Source organism: Miscanthus floridulus, unplaced genomic scaffold, assembly GCF_019320115.1.
Source record: "Miscanthus floridulus cultivar M001 unplaced genomic scaffold, ASM1932011v1 fs_722_1_2, whole genome shotgun sequence".
Lineage (NCBI taxonomy): Eukaryota > Viridiplantae > Streptophyta > Magnoliopsida > Poales > Poaceae > Miscanthus > Miscanthus floridulus.
The window spans coordinates 1-17003 of record NW_027097167.1 but is presented as its reverse complement, the minus strand read 5'-3'; the positions used below and the strand labels follow the sequence as shown (position 1 = coordinate 17003).

General features: G+C 49.2%; 2 protein-coding genes across 2 annotated transcripts; one reads left to right on the top strand and one right to left on the bottom strand.

Moving 5' to 3' along the window:
- Positions 1–8357: 8357 nt before the first annotated feature.
- LOC136532831 (protein FAR1-RELATED SEQUENCE 5-like) lies at positions 8358–10895 on the bottom strand. The gene is made up of 4 exons (XM_066525407.1): positions 9347–10895; positions 8811–9263; positions 8674–8738; positions 8358–8588 (listed from the first exon to the last, which is right to left on the bottom strand). The coding sequence occupies exons 1-4, from the start codon at positions 10893–10895 to the stop codon at positions 8358–8360; spliced, it is 2298 nt and encodes a 765-aa protein (XP_066381504.1).
- An 823-nt stretch (positions 10896–11718) lies between these two features.
- Positions 11719–16998, top strand: LOC136532830 (ABC transporter C family member 3-like; the record flags this gene model as incomplete). Its single annotated transcript, XM_066525406.1, has 9 exons — positions 11719–14311; positions 14392–14478; positions 14561–15190; positions 15272–15436; positions 15512–15806; positions 15914–16128; positions 16282–16587; positions 16693–16756; positions 16907–16998. Coding segments are annotated over exons 1-9 (4278 nt in total), but the record flags the coding sequence as incomplete, so codon positions are not given.
- Positions 16999–17003: the final 5 nt, after the last annotated feature.

Genomic DNA, 17003 nt, shown 5'->3' with positions numbered 1-17003 from the left:
GATGGCCGATGCAGCGCTGCCGCTTCGACGGTTGTGGAGGCGACGACCTGCATGGTGGCTGAGCCTGTCGCTGCGCTCGATGCTGCTCTGCCTTCAACCCGCCTGCATGTCCCTGACGGCTGCGGCGGCGCGGGCCTACGACATGACGGTGTCTGTAGAGGCGGGACCACGAGGGCTGTCATGGAACCTTGGGGTGGCGCATCCTCCCCGTGTGGTAGCTGGCGGCCGCCGCTGGCCGAGCCGCCATCGCCGGGGTGCGGGCGGTGCCGCGGCTTGCCGAAGCTTGCGGGTGTCACGCTGGCACGTCCGCCCAGTCGCCCGGGATGGTGGAGCATCGGATCCCGTACGGGTGGCCCAGCGACGGCGGATCCGCGGCAACCACCGAACGCTTGTGTTCGTCCCCGAGCTGGCGTCGCTGCTCGCTCGAAGGGGTCGCTCCAACTGCCGACGGCGCTCGATGGGTCGCCCCACTCTCTCCCCCGACGCGCCTCGTTCTTCCCCGGCCACCTCTCCGCCGGTAGGTCCAAGCACTTGCGTTGGGAGGATGGCTCTCTCTCCGGCGACTCCGACCTCCGAGCGCTCTCCTTCCCCGTCGCTGAAGGCCGCAAGTTTTACTCGCTCGGGCGCTGCTCCCTCTCGGAGAGCCACCCACCGATGGCGGCTGCGGCTGCCACCCCGTGCCGAGCGAGCGCGCAGGCGGCGTCGACGCCGTCACCGACGCAGCGGGCGGAGGGCTACCACGGCCCCGACGGGTGACTGCGACCCGCCACGTAGGGGCGGTGCGGCCCCCGCCCTCCGTGGCTCCGCGGATCCCAGTTCAACTGCGGCTCGGCCCGCGGAGCAGGGTATCCGCCCTTGATGCAGATGGGTGGCGGTGCATCCTGCCTCGTTCTCCAATTCTTCCCGTGGCCAACCAGCGGCTGTGTCGGGGAGGCGGGTTGAGGGCCAGGCTTCAGCTGGGCGCCCCACCGGGGGTCAAAACCCAGATCTTCCCGGTCGATTTTCGGGGTAGGTGCTTCAACTGCCTATCCCGGACTCACCGGGTGGCCACCTGCCGGCTCCCCCGCCGCTGCCTGCGCTACCGTGGGTTTGGGCACAGAGCGCGTGACTGCAAGCGGCCGAGGTCCAACGTTGTCGCTACCGCCTCCACTTGCCACTCCTCGCCGTTGTTGGGTGTATGTGCGCTGGGTGGCAGAGCATGGTCGTGGACTGGCTCGCTTTGCTTCGGCAGCGTTACCGTCAAGGCCACCTCTGGGTTGCCTGCTGATTCGTCGACGCCCCACGCCCCATCCGTGATTCCTGCTGCGGGCGAGGTTGCCGTGGACTCCTCCCTGCCTCAGGTTTCCTTCGATGACTTCTTCGACCCCATCGCTTCCGAGATGCAGGCCGTGCCGGCCAATGAGCGATGGGATCCCATGCGCTCCGAGGGGTTGGTCGTCATGGGGAAGCCTTCGGGTGTGGGTGGGTCCCGGCAGGAAGGTTTGCCCCTTCCGGCGCAGCTTTGTGGATCGCCTGACTTGGCCGCGCCGTCACATCTGGAGGATGCTTCCTCCGGTTGGGGGGCCGACTGCGTCAATGTGGAGATCGCTGGCCCATCTCGCTCGGCCCCTTCTTCGGACGAGGGGCACTCGGGCCACGCGGGGTCGCCGTCCAGAGTTCCTTCCTAGCCTGTGGCCTTGTCGCCCATGGGCGCGGCGGCGGCTGTGGCGCCAGCTTCGGTGTCACCAAGTGCACTCTCGCAGTATCTGCAGTCGCAGCTTTGCTCTGCCATCACGGAGCCGATCTTTGTCGAACCTCCACGTCTCTGTGTTCCTAGGAGGCGTCGTGCGGTTGAAAGCACATCCTCGCCGCCACGTCGTAGCGAGAGGCTAGCGGCCAAGAGTAGATGCAGAGCCTTCAACCTGATCGTGCAAGCCTAGAACGTGTTGATGGCAAAATTGGGAGTCCGCCAGCAGGATCAGGCGTCGCAGGCCGATGCGGAGGGTGATTTCGATGAGTACATGGCCCTATTCGACGGGCCTCTCTCGGAGTCCAAACGCGAGGCAATCAGGATGCTCTTCCCGGCTGGCTCCGCGATTGAGGGCATCCAACTGGTGGAGGGGGTGGACCTTGAGGTTTAGCCTACCTCTGGGTGCCCGCCCTGCCCGCCCTAGGTCGTTCGATCGTTGTCCATGGCCTAGTTTACTAGCTCGCTGTCGCTCAGCCCGTTGTTGCTTTTAGTCCCTCTCATGGTAGTAGCCGGGCTTCGTCGTAGTTTTCTTTAGTTTTTTCGCTTGTGTCTTCTCCTCGCCTAGGAAACCTTTGGTTACCTAGTGTTGAGCTGTTTGTTATTTGGTTTGGTGTTGTCTACTTCCTTTTAATGAAATACGTGCTACATGGCACGTTCGACAGAAAAAAATACTCGGCAAGGGATCCAAACACGCCCAAAGTGTACAATAGCACTACTAGCACATAGTATGATACGTTTTTATATAGTATATCATAGGTGTATGTACGAGGAAACCGTCAGCATGCCCGTGAGTGCTTGCGTCTTCGCGGCCGGAGGTTCCGTTATGGTACCATGGTATAAGTGGGCCTAGCTGACACTAAACGGAGCAAAACGATGCCACATTAACCATCATCGATCGTGAGCAATAGCATTCGTCGACAATCTTTGCCGCTATCGTCGATCGCCTCAAAACACGTACGACAGAGACGAGAGACAAGCCTTGTCCAAAGAATCAAGTAGTCACAGGTCAACTAGACTCTTGCTCGAACTCCACCGTGCGCGGAGGTCTAGTGGTAGATCGACTAGATGTCACGGAGGCTAAGGTCCTATTTAGTTCCATGATTCTGGCCAGATCTGGCCCGTAGTGTCGGAGTGTTGCGTTTGGCTTCCTGACCTGGCTTCTAGAAAAAAGATTTTGATTTTCTTGTGAGCCTGGCTCGTGAGCGTGTGCACGTTTTGTCTTTGCTGAGTAAAAGCGAGCACAACGAGTGGTTAACTAAACAGCTGTTCTTTAAATCCTAGCGCAACAGAGCAAAGCAACCAAACAAGTATGACTTGTATGGCCACAGCCCGGCTAGCGCCGGTCTGGCTTTCTAAACTCCAGATGCAGTGCATGCTACTACTAGCTAAGAAGCAAATCAAACATGTCCTTACAGAAGATGCGCCGGCTTATGCCATGTTCGTTTGGCTGATAAGTTATAGCTAAAAGTACTGTTAACTAATTTGTTGTGAGAAAAAAATATTATTCATTGCATGAAAAAATACGGCTTATAAGCCAAGCGAACAGGACGTTCATTAGGGAGAGTATCAAAAAGCATTCCGTTGTAGGGAGTAAATGGAGAGGGAAAAATAATCATGCACTACATGCAGGCACACTCAATTGAACACGAGGCGGCAAATCTTAAGATCGTTTTATATGTGTCGGGGAAACGTAGATCTAATTAAGTACTCTAGCAACATGTTTGTTTGGCTGTGGCTTATCGTAAACGATCGTAAATTTTCAACCGAAATAGTATTTTTCTCTCACACAAACTAACCAACAGTACTTCTTCATGAATCAGCAACGATACGAACCAGCCAACCGCTGGGTTCACGGTTAAAAAAAATCTACAGAGGCCAACTACATTTCATATTGCATATATTATCCTACCTCTACCTAGGGATGAAAATGGTATGGATATTTTCCAACCGTATTCGAAACCGAATCCGTTTGGAGGGGTTGAGATATGTCCGTATCCGAGTTCGGATATCCAACATCCGATACTGTATCCGTATCCGAATACTCAAATCGCATATTTATGATGTCGATATCCCATCGTATTCTATCCGACATAGTTGACACTATCCGTATTCGAATCCGAATTCGAACAAAAATATAAAAACAAATGTAATATCAGTGGTATCCGTCCGTATCCGATCCGTTTTCATCCCTACCTCTACCTTAGCCATCATTGAAACATGCACGCACGCACCACATTCCACATACGGAGTAGCTTGGAATCCAGACATCCAGAGCATGCAAAAGGCTCTAACGGTGGCATAAAAGGTGTACTTTCTCTCAACGATGCGCCGGCCGTTTTATATTCGGCCTGTTTAATAAATGTCGCTAGCCATTCCCATTTTGAATCACCTCGTCACGACGAATCTGATTCCGTTTTCACGCAAAAAAAATACATAATCCTACAGATTACGTACTCATAGGGTAGGAACTAGCGGGCTGTTTGGTTCTATCGACAGTAACGCAAACGCAAGCAATTTAAAGCTGCAGACCTTACCGGCGTGAAATGCATATGGACTAATTTTATTTACGTTTACGTAACAACCAAACACTGTGTAGGATTTTAAGTGAGTAGTCTATAGGTTTCAAACAAAGCTAAACCGGCCAATAGACAAAGTATAGTATCAGGTAATCGCCACTGCTAGTTAAAAAATCCAAATTAAAATCCTTAATGACGAAAGTGAGCGAGACCTATAGCCTCACCGGTGACCCTAGATATTGCGCCAGAAAGCTAGGCATCTACTATCTTGGGCCCAAAGGATATCTGTCCAAGTTTTAAATAGTATCAATATACATAACTTTGTTACTATAAAAATTAGTATATTTTCTTATGACTAATGTAATAATGGTATATATTATAGTAAATAAATATTAGTATTTTATATAAATCTGGTTGAATTTAAGATCAATTGACTTAGAACTAGTTTGGATACCATAGACTAACTTTAGCCACTTAATTTTAATACTCCCTCCAGGTTGCTAAAAGAAGTCGTTTTGGACAGCGACACGGTCTCCAAAGCATAACTTTGACTTCTTATTTTTATAAAAATATTTATTGAAAACTGATATATGTATATTTTTATGAAAGGACTTTTTAAGACAAATCTGTTCATATGGTTTTCACATTTCCAAACTCAACAACTTAAAAGTTACCAATGATTTATATTCCTAATGTTTGACCCAAACCTTGTCCAAAACAACATGAATTATCAGTATGGAGGGAGTACTAGATATCCAAACAGGTTGACTAAAAGTGAACTAATCTTTTTTTTTGTGCCTAACTAGCAATTACTTCATTAGTTGGCTAATGCAGACTATATAAATCTTTGTTAAAAAAAAACTACTTTCTTTTAGTCATGTATCTAAACAACACTGAACTAAATTTTAGCAACCTAAATTCTATAGTCAAAACTAAATTTTTGTCTACCTAAACTTTAGTTCTAAATATTAAATAGGCCCTTAACAAATTGTACCTTTTTCAGAGTATCTCTCAATCCTTAGATTTTTTTCTGATCTTCAGAGCCCCGCTGCATCGGCTTTCGGCAGCCAGCCGATCCAGAGGAAATGCAAGGCACCTATACGGAATCCTAAAAGATGATGATTTTTGGACCGAAAAGCGTAAACCGAGCCCTCCACTACTACTGCGTACTCAAAACTAGCCAGAGAAAGAAAATGCTGACACGGAGGGCGCTACCGCTCAAAACTAGCCATAGAAGCAAAGTTGCAATACATGGGACCATTCTGAATATAGCTTTGCTATTGGCCTTGCCTCCTTTTTTTTTTTTAATTCAAGTCAGTTTCGCCAGCGACTGGTTTTATCTTTTGACGTGTGCAGCATTGTCCCAATTTTGAAGGTGAGATCTTCGATCGTCATCAGAGTTTTGAAGCTCCCGTAATCCCGTATGCATATATTCTGTCATCTATATATTACTTGTCCCGTCATGCACTAATCTCAACGCGCTTCTCCGATTTCGTCATTAAAGCAAAGTTACCAAAATGATGGTAACTCGTGTCTTGGTGAACAGTGCCTTAACATTGAATAATGTTGGTATGCTAATTGTGTGTTAACCTATGAATTCGCTACTAGGTGACACTATTTTTGCGTAAGTTCAAAGATTAAGGGCAGTACTACACTATGTATGTGCATGCCTCTTTCTTTCCGCCCGCACGCCTCCTCACCTTATCTTCTTTCTCGCCTCGCATGCATCTTCTTCTTCTTCTTCTTCCTCCTCCAATGCTTCCCTGCCGCCTCCTCATCCTCACCTTGCTTAGCTCCGGCGACGCCGCCCTCAACCCCCTCCAGAGCCGGCGCGAGGCCCCCTGCCTCCACCGCCCAGGCGACTACCGCCCTGCCGTGGGCGGTAGAGTCTCATCGGAGCTCCGACGAGACCTACCGCTCGCGGCGACCTCCTCCTTCCCCTCTCCCCCGCCCTCTCGCATGCAGCCATGGCGACCTCCGACGAACTCCGGCCATAGCGCCCCCGCCCCTGACCTGGATCGTCATCAAAATTCGAGAGTTAGAGATTCAAGTGACACCATAGTACAGGTTGATTAAGGCCCCGTTTGGCAGGGCTTCACTTCACTAGTGAAGCCATTTTTTTTTTGCTTCAGCTCCACGAACAGTTATACCGGTGGAGCTGAAACGGTTTTGGTAAACCGTTTGGCAAAATGGCTTCCCTGTGAGAGCATGTTTTTAGGGGCCTGGAGGAGGAGCCGGGAGAAGCCACTTTTTTTTTTTGGCTCCATCCCACTCAAAATCACTGTGAGAGCATGTTTTTAGGGGCTTCACAAGTGAAGCTATTTTACTTTACCCTATTTGGTAGAAAACAGCTCCAAACGACTCCTGAAGCCAGTGAAAAAGCCCTGCCAAACGGAGCCTAACTTGGATACTCATATGAGACGGACATGTAAATTATTGCAACAATGTCACTATGCTGGTTTTACTGTACATCCATTCGCATGAGCTCTGATCTATCCAGTTGGGAACGACCGACCGAAATTCATTATTCATCCAGAGTCACGTTACAGTGTTTCTCCGATTTTGCTTGCGGAATCCACGGCGCAGCTTCTCTCAACTGCCCGCTCGGCCAATGCGCTCTGCTTTATTTTTGGAGAAGCGCGCAAAAGATCTCTCCGCCCGGGAGACGACGAGCAGCGACAAATCCGCAAGCCCTCGAGAATAACCACCTTCCCATCCTGGAGTAATAAACTAATAATCTTCTTCTAAACAAACAAAACGCATCGTCCTGCGTCATTAGGAAATCAGAACCGAGAGATCCCGTAATCCTTTCTTACCGCACTCCTTTAACCCTTCTCTCCGCCGTAAAAAATAGCTAGCAGTCCAACCGGGCCACGTCGCCACGCCGTAAAAAGTTACTCCTACTGCCCACCGCCGTCGCGGTCCGGCAGCGAGACACGGCACGCGCGCCGTTCGATTCTTCCCCACGGGTGGGGTGGGAAGAAAATTGTATGAGCGACGGGCGCACCGTGCGGCTGCTGCTCCCCTCTGTCGGATGGACGCCACGTATACGCGCCTTGCATCGGACGGCAGCCGGAAACTAGGCGGCTTGTGTGCGTTCCCGTCGGCTCCGCATCGCGGCTTGTGTGCCCTTCCCATCGGCTCCGCATTGCCCAACGGCTCAGCCCAAAATCGATCCTTATCGTGACCCTTTCCTCTCGTCTGACTCCGCCGTCGCCGGAGTACCTGCGGTGTCCGGGGAAGACCACGGCGAGGAGGTCGCGAGGATGGCACGGCGAGGCACGTCTGCTGCGGCACCTGGAGCAGTGCTCGCCCGCGCAGATAGAAAGGGAGAGGATAGGGAGATGGGAGTGGCGGAGACGGATTGGGAGGAGCTTCAGAGGCGGCGGCGGCAGATTGGGACGAGATCCAGAGCTCTGCGGCGTCGTCCCGGTCCTAGCGACCTGAGCCTATGCCTGGGCGTCCTCGCCGTCCACCACGACTGGCTCCACCAAGGTGATTCCTGTACTGACACTTGATTGCTCATTGTTGAATGAACTGAATCAACTGAACTTAACTGTCTATCATGTTCAGGACAATGAAGGGCAAGCAGACTCAACTGTAATGCTATTTGCTCGTCAAGCATCATGTCGATCTTCAGATGAAGGATGAGAATGGGTCAAGTGTCATCTGCCAAGGAACATGCTACCTTACACTAGCTGTATCATGCACTTGGGCATGTGCTTTTTTTAATTGCAAAATCAGTTGTACGAGTAGCACTGGCTGATAGTATATATTCATTTTCCAGAGCATATAGGTGCTCGCTGTTTTCTATGTCAGGGTTGCAAGTTCAGAACTTAGTTTCATATAACAGAAACATGGTCCAAGTTTCTGTGTTTCGACGTTTGTTGTCGAAATTAGACAAGTTGTAAAATGCGATTTTTGTCTGAAATATATTTGGATGTTCTGAAATCAGCAGTGGAATGCATGTCTGAATAATCTAATAATTGTTTCTGTGGAATGCATTATTCTGAATAAGCACTACCTGTAAGGTTCCTATTCAGAGCAAAGCCAACAGACTGTACATGTACATGTTCCATTTCATAAGGTCACTTGACAACGAATGAGCACAGTTACATAGATTCATGATTTTGCACTCCATCAAAATATAACTTCCTAACAGTGGTTTGCACTATAGCATCTTGATCAACTCCCATTAAGAGACTTGTGTATCCTCCTGGAATGTATGGAGCAGCCATTGCAGAAGGTTCTGGAGTTAAATTGAAGTGTGCCATTGTAGAATTAGCATATCCACTTTGCAGGAAAGGAGCATCCATGGATGAAGATGGCCCAGCATTAAAATTCTGTCATATATTGCATAAGAAAGTGTTCAGAAAATCATGCTTGTAATTATAAGGGAATAAATTGTGAAAATAGGTAATATCTTACTGTTATTTGGTTTGGAACAGAACTTTCATCTATTGTTTCTACAACATTATTTTTCAGATCGTCACCTACAATAAAACATAGTTCAATATTCTAAAAAACTTGTAGACATAAATTGTATTCTTTGGGCAGGTCAGTACCTTTCTTCTGAGAACATTTCTTCTTCTTCCCTGACTTCTTTTCAACAACATTTTTAAAACGTGTATTCTTTGGACCTTTTATTACTTGAGGAATTTTAAATGATATTCTACCATTTACTGCATCTTGAACACATTCATTTGGAACTGGAGGAACCTCATCGGATTTTTCATGTGTCTCACTTAGATAAGTATCCACTTCCAAGTTGAAGTCATGTAGAGCTTTCTGCAATTTATCAAGAAGTTTTTGTGATGGCGAACACTTCAATGCAAGAGATGTGGCCTGGCGAGATATAAGTGCTGCCTGTGATTTCAAATCTCCCTTCTCAGTTCCTTGCTTTTCAATATAAAATCCATTTTTCACATATTTTGTCCATCTAGGCAGTATATATTGCGATGGCAAATTGTATACTCCATTCAAATTAAAGACTCTGAGAGCATGCTTACATAATAAACCTGTAAGATATAGTTTTCTATTTAATTAATAAACCTATATTACACCTTACAATGTATAAATTGAAATGTAGTAGTATATATACCTATGGATTCAAACATCCGGCAAGAGCATGTAATGGTGGAATCTTCAGTGTTCAATACTACTGTTGCTCCATGGTCAGACTGCATATACTTAACAAAGAATGTCAAGTGTGTCCCCGTAGTTTTCAACAATTCACAAGTCAATGTAAATTGCCTTTTAAATTCTTCCTCAAACTCTGAATACATTCTCCTTGTATATGATTCAGCTGCAGTATTCAACATAGGTAGGTTTGGAATATATGTAACTGGATTCTTTCGGCGGGACTGAAAATCGGCATCCAACTCATTTGCACGGAGACTAGCTGCAACCTTGTCACATTCTACAAGGAGTTCCGAAAGACCAAGTTTTCTACGAAATCTTTTCTTGAAGACATTGTTCATACCTTCGCTCCTTTGGGTCGAGTTCATGTCTGCTGTAAAAGAGTCGCGATATACTGCAGCCCACTTTGCCCTCAAAGCATATAGATTTGCCATCCATGAGTTTTCCTCCAGGTTGTATTTGGCCAACAATTCATGCCATTTCTCTATGAAGTATGTCTCAGATCTGTCTTCGTACACACATTTTTTGAAATCAGATAGAAACTTGTTATCTGACTCATTCTTATCCAACTCATTCTTATTCGATTCATGAATTACGTGACTCAGATGTTTAGCAGCATTTAAGCAAATATGCCACAAACAAAGACGGTGCCTTGTATTTGGGAATACATAAGCAATTGCTCCTGCCATAGCCGCATCTTGATCAGTGAAAATTGTGCTTGGGTGCTTTCCTGACATAGCTGTTAGGAAGGTTTCAAAAAGCCAAACAAATGATTCTATAGATTCATTAAATATAAGTGCACATCCAAAAATTATTGTCTGCTTGTGATGGTTGGTGCCAAGAATCGGAGCAAAAGGCATTTCGAACTTATTAGTTTGAAATGTGGTGTCAAATGACACAGCATCACCAAAGCATTTGTAATCCATGATGGATTGACCATCTGTCCAAAAAAAATTTGCTATACGGCCATCATTCTTGTCTACCTGAATAGCATAAAAAAATGTAGGATCTTGTAACTGCTTATTTCTCAGGTATTCAGATAAAGTTTGTGCATCATTGGCTTCTAAATACTGTCGTCGCTCGCGACCAATTTCATTATAGCAATCCATCTTAGCAAAAGGTAAGTTCTCTTCCCCACCATAAAACTCTTTCATGAACTCATAAACTTGGGAAGGCTTCATTCCAGCTTCCCGTATCTGCCCAATTAGTTTCCTGTCTGCTTCAATAACTTGTCGTTGGGATCTCAGCTTGTGTGACTTATTTGGACTAGCAAGATAATGATTGTGCTCTTGTATGACCTTTTGCACTGTCCAAATCCCCCCCTTGCTGATACTAAACTGAACACGAGCATCACAACCCGTCCTTGTAATGTCCTTTTGTGATGACTCATTTTCTCGTTGTCCTTGGCTACTGCAAACCATATATTTCTGAGATAAACTACCATCTTTGCGGTGCTTTGTCCTGCTCTTTCTAACACTGAATCCAATCTTGCCAGCATAGGTGTTGTACATCTCATAAGCTTTTTCCTCGGATTGAAAAGTCATTCCAACTTCAGGAATAATCAAATTTTGCCTAGCTTTATTAACCACCTCCTGCAAATCAATTGCTAATTGAAGGTGTACTATAATAAAAACAAAATAGCATATCTTCTGACAAATTTGTTACTTATATGATTTTTTACCTCATCAAGTGCTTCATTCTCCACGGGTGCAAAAGTGTGTGAAATGGTGCCGATGGTCTGTACACCGACCATAACCGTGGTGTTCTGTGAAATATAGAAGAAAATGCATTTGTTTCATCAAAAGAAAAAAGAAAAGAAAAGAAAAGCTCCATCAACTCGAACAGATAACCAGCGCCTGTGTTACCTGTTCATCTTCGCGACGACCAGCAACAGCATCAATTTCTAATGCACATGAATCCTCCATGACAGAAGAAGATCCCATCGGGTCAACAGCTGCGATCCCTCCTTGGCCCCCAACGTCATCCATGGAGTCTACTGGTTCATCCACGGAGACAGCGGCGGCGGCGGCAACTCGTCTAGGGCAAGGCACTGATCATTGGCGGCGGCATCCGTATTCAACGTGACTTTGGGTCACGTCGTTCAATATTCCTCAACACGACTGAAACGAGCCGATTTGGTGCCGTCGTCAGCCGATGCGGAGCCGACGGGAACGCACGCAAGCCGCCTAGTTTCCGGCTGCCGTCCGATGCAAGGCGCGTATACGTGGCGTCCATCCGGCCGAGGGGAGCAGCAGCCGCACGGTGCGCCCGTCGCTCATACAATTTTCTTCCGGGGGGTGTGGGTGCGGGGGAACTGGGGAGGGAGGGGGACGGTTCCTTGGACTCCAAGGAGCCCAGAGGCGCGCGCGGCAGCCGTCTTTGACCGCCACCGCGGGGCGTCGCCGTGAGGAGGCCTCGGGGCCGTTGACGCCCGCGGCGACGTCTCGCCTATATAAACCCACTCCCGCTCTCCGCCTCACTCATCCCAGCCACTCGTCGCCAGATGCCAGTGTCCACGGCCGCGCTGCCTTACGCGGCGCCCGCGATGGCGGCGACGCCGGCGGGCGAAGGCCCACTCCTCTACTTCTTCTTCTCCCTGGAGCCGCTCGTCCTCCACGGCGTGGACGCCGCGGTCCACGTCCTCCTCGCGCTCGCAGTTGCGGGGCGGTTTCTGTTCCGCCGCTGCGGCCTCTCCGTCGCCAAGGACGGGGAGGCGCGTGGAGGCGGACCCCGCGGCGGAGGCCGGTTCCGGTGCCACGGGGTCGCGGCCTGCGCCACGTGGGCCCTGGCGGCGGCCGAGGTCCTTCTCGCGGCCTACTCGTGCTACCTGGGCGCCACCTCCGGCTCCGGGTGGTTGCGTGACGCGGTGGTGGGCCTCGTGGACGCGGCCGCGCGCGCGGTGGCGTGGCTGCTGCTCGCCGCGTACCTGCAGTTCGACTTCGGGCGGCGGCGCGAGGAGCGGTTCCCGGCGCCGCTCAGGCTCTGGTGGGCGTTCTTCCTGCTGCTGTCCATCCTGGCCGTCGCCGACCACGTGGCGACGAGCCTCGACGGGCTCCTGGTGCCGGCGTTCGCGTGGGTGTTCGACGCCGTCTCGGTTGCTGCTGCCGTGGTCCTGCTCTGCGCTGGGTTCGTAGGCAGGAGGGAGGGAGGCGGCTCTGCTGCCGAGGAGCCTCTGCTCAACGGCGCGCATGAGACGGCGGACGGTAACAGCCGCAGCGACGCCGAGGCGTCCAGGTTCACCGGCGCCGGTTTCTTCAGCGTGCTCACCTTCTCGTGGATGGGCCCCCTCCTCGCCGTCGGCCACAAGAAGACCCTCGGCCTGGACGACGTCCCGGGGCTCGACCCCGGTGACAGCGTCTCCAGCCTGCTCCCGACGTTCAAGGCCAACCTCGAGGAGCTGGCGGGCGGCGTCTCCGGCTCCGGCCGGAAGGCCGTCACGGCGTTCAAGCTCACTAAGGCCCTGTTGCGCACCGTGTGGTGGCACGTCGCGGTGACCGCGTTCTACGCGCTGGTCTATAACGTCGCCACCTACGTTGGCCCGTACCTCATCGACTCCCTGGTGCAGTACCTCAACGGCGACGAGAGGTACGCGAGCAAGGGGCAGCTCCTTGTCCTCGCGTTCATTGTCGCCAAGGTATTCGAGTGCCTGTCGCAGCGCCACTGGTTCTTCCGGCTGCAGCAGGCGGGGATACGCGCGCGTTCCACGCTTGTTGCCGTCGTGTACCAGAAGGGCCTCGCGCTGTCAAGCCAGTCGAGGCAGAGCCGCACGAGCGGCGAGATGATCAACATCATCAGTGTCGACGCCGACCGCGTCGGGATCTTCTCATGGTACATGCACGACCTCTGGCTGGTGCCGTTGCAAGTGGGCATGGCGCTGTTCATCCTGTACTCTACCCTCGGGCTCGCTTCCCTCGCCGCACTTGGAGCCACCGTGGTCGTCATGCTTGCCAATGTGCCTCCTGGGCGAATGCAGGAGAAGTTCCAGCAGAAGCTCATGGACTGCAAGGATGTCAGGATGAAGGCAACGTCTGAGATCCTGCGCAACATGCGGATTCTGAAGCTGCAGGGGTGGGAGATGAAGTTCTTGTCCAAGATCATTGAGTTGAGGAAGACAGAGACAAATTGGCTGAAGAAATACCTCTACACATCGACTTTGGTTACCTTTGTGTTCTGGGGGGCCCCGACTTTCGTTGCTGTGGTGACCTTTGGGGCGTGCATGCTCATGGGGATTCCATTGGAGTCAGGGAAAGTGCTTTCTGCTTTGGCCACGTTCCGCGTGCTGCAGGAGCCAATATACAACCTTCCTGACACGATCTCAATGGTGATCCAGACCAAGGTGTCTCTGGACAGGATAGCATCATTCCTATGTCTTGAGGAATTGCCGACTGATGCTGTGCAGAGGTTGCCAAATGGTAGTTCAGATGTTGCAATTGAGGTCACCAACGGGTGCTTCTCCTGGGATGCCTCACCGGAATTGCCAACGCTGAAGGACCTGAACTTCCAAGCTCAGCAAGGCATGCGTGTTGCAGTTTGTGGGACAGTGGGCTCTGGTAAATCGAGCTTGCTATCTTGCATTCTTGGTGAGATCCCAAAGTTGTCAGGAGAGGTTAAGATTTGCGGGATGACGGCTTATGTCAGCCAGTCAGCATGGATACAGAGTGGCAAAATTCAGGACAACATATTGTTTGGCAAGGAGATGGACATGGACAAATATGAAAGAGTCCTTGAGTCGTGTTCACTGAAGAAAGACTTGGAGATCTTGCCATTCGGTGACCAAACTGTCATCGGAGAGCGAGGGATCAACCTGAGTGGTGGGCAGAAGCAAAGGATTCAGATAGCCCGCGCTTTGTATCAGGAAGCAGACATCTATTTGTTCGATGACCCATTCAGTGCTGTTGATGCTCATACAGGGTCCCACCTTTTCAAGGTACACAATTTGTTATGCTTAAGCTTAACCTTTTATGTTCAGTAGAAGTTTCAAACACTGGTGCCTGCTTATTTTTGCAGGAATGCTTGCTCGGGGCTCTGTCTTCAAAAACAGTAGTTTATGTTACTCATCAGATTGAATTCCTACCGGCAGCTGACCTTATTTTGGTGAGAATTTCATTGGTAAAACTTCCATCCATTATTCATTGCAATAAAACGGATGCCTCTCCTTACTAGGACTGTGTTATAGGTGATGAAAGATGGCAAAATAGCACAAGCAGGAAAATACAATGAAATACTTGGTTCAGGAAAAGAGTTCATGGAGCTAGTTGGTGCACACAAGGATGCACTCGCAGAATTGGACACAATCGATGCTGCAAACGTAAGCAACGAGGGATCCCCTTCCAGAGGTACAGCAAAACTGACCAGAGCTCTATCGTCAGCTGAGAAGAAAGATAAACAGGACGAAGGGAACAATCAGAGTGGACAGCTGGTGCAGGAAGAAGAAAGAGAGAAAGGCAAGGTTGGGTTTTGGGTCTACTGGAAGTACCTCACCTTAGCTTATAAGGGTGCACTTGTACCGTTAGTGTTGCTTGGACAGCTACTTTTCCAAGTCTTACAAATTGGGAGCAATTACTGGATGGCTTGGGCTGCTCCCGTCTCAAAGGACGTTGAGCCTCCAGTGAGCATGTCAACACTGATATATGTCTATATCGCATTGGCTGTTGGAAGCTCGTTGTGCGTCCTCCTAAGAGCGTTGTTTCTTGTAACAGCCTCATACAAGACAGCGACTCTATTATTCGACAAGATGCACATGTCCATATTTAGAGCTCCTATGTCTTTCTTTGATTCCACTCCGAGTGGGCGCATCTTGAACAGAGTAAGTCATCTTCATGTGAACAATTTCGCAAGTTCTACTTATTTTCTTGGACTATGCTAACAGATGCTTCAAACTTTTCAGGCTTCCACTGAGCAGAGCGAAGTGGACACCAGCATTGCATACCAGATGGGTTCTGTTGCATTTGCTGTCATACAACTTGTTGGAATCATTGCTGTGATGTCTCAGGTTGCATGGCAGGTGTTTGTTGTTTTCATTCCTGTAGTTGCTACCTGTTTCTGGTATCAGGTACGATTGGCCACCTTTATCCCCTTCATCATAGATCTAGTCATAGGTATCTAATTGACCTGCCTTTTTTTGCAGCGATACTACATTGATACAGCCAGGGAGCTGCAAAGGCTAGTAGGTGTTTGCAAAGCTCCTATCATACAGCATTTTGCAGAATCAATAACAGGATCAACCACCATCAGAAGTTTTGGCAAGGAAAATCAGTTTGTATCGGCAAATAGCCATCTAATGGATGCCTACTCCAGACCGAAATTCTACAATGCTGGAGCAATGGAATGGCTTTGCTTTCGCCTGGATGTGCTGTCATCTCTTACATTTGCATTCTCTTTAATATTCTTGATCAATCTACCCACGGGTTTCATCGATCCAGGTATCACGTCAGTTTTGAACAGTTTTTGTTGTTCCACTCAATTGTTTGTTAATAAAAATGGTCTGAGTTGAAGAGAGCTTGTAACTAACATTACATCCTACTTTCAGGAATTGCTGGTCTTGCAGTCACATATGGGCTTAACCTGAACATGCTGCAAGCATGGGTTGTCTGGAGCATGTGCACTTTGGAGAACAAGATTATATCAGTAGAGAGAATTCTGCAATATATAAGCATTCCTGCAGAGCCACCTCTTTCCATGTCAGAAGATAAGCTGGCTCATAACTGGCCATCCGAAGGAGAAATTCAGCTCCACGACCTCCATGTAAATCCTCTTTTTTTTCTGCATGGCAATGTTGTTCTGAAGAAGCTGCATGATTCCTCATTGTTATTGAACTGACATAAATCAAGTCTGGTAAAAAGACAGCGAAAGAACTGTTTTAGGTGCAATGTGCCCTTAACTTCTAGTTTGATGCAGGTGAAATATGCCCCGCAGCTGCCATTTGTTCTGAAGGGACTTACAGTCACCTTCCCTGGAGGCCTGAAGACCGGTATTGTTGGAAGAACAGGAAGCGGCAAATCCACCCTTATACAGGCTCTTTTCCGTATCGTGGACCCAACTATTGGCCAGATACTAATAGACAGCGTCGACATTTGCACCATTGGTCTGCACGATCTGAGATCTAGACTGAGCATCATTCCACAAGAGCCAACCATGTTCGAGGGGACTGTGAGAAGTAACCTTGACCCTCTTGGGGAGTACACTGACAGTCAAATCTGGGAGGTAATTTCACCTTTCATATGCTCAAGGCTTGTCATTTGTTACATTACACTCTCACATAACAATTTTAGCTAAGTTGCAGCATCCATCTGTTACTCTTGATTCCAGGCCTTGGATTGCTGTCAGTTAGGTGATGAGGTGAGGAGGAAGGAACACAAGCTTGACTCACCAGGTCCAACACTACAGTAGTTCTTTTCTTCCACACTTTTCACATCCCACACTATTCACATTCCTAGCCTAGTACTAGGTTCCAAAAAATGCAGAAGGTGCGCATGTTCCCGTTGATAATATTCTGAAGTCCTCTCAATCTGTTGGGTTGCAGTGATAGAGAACGGCGAGAACTGGAGCGTGGGTCAGCGTCAGCTTGTATGCCTTGGTAGGGTAATCCTGAAGCGGAGCAAGATCCTCGTCCTGGACGA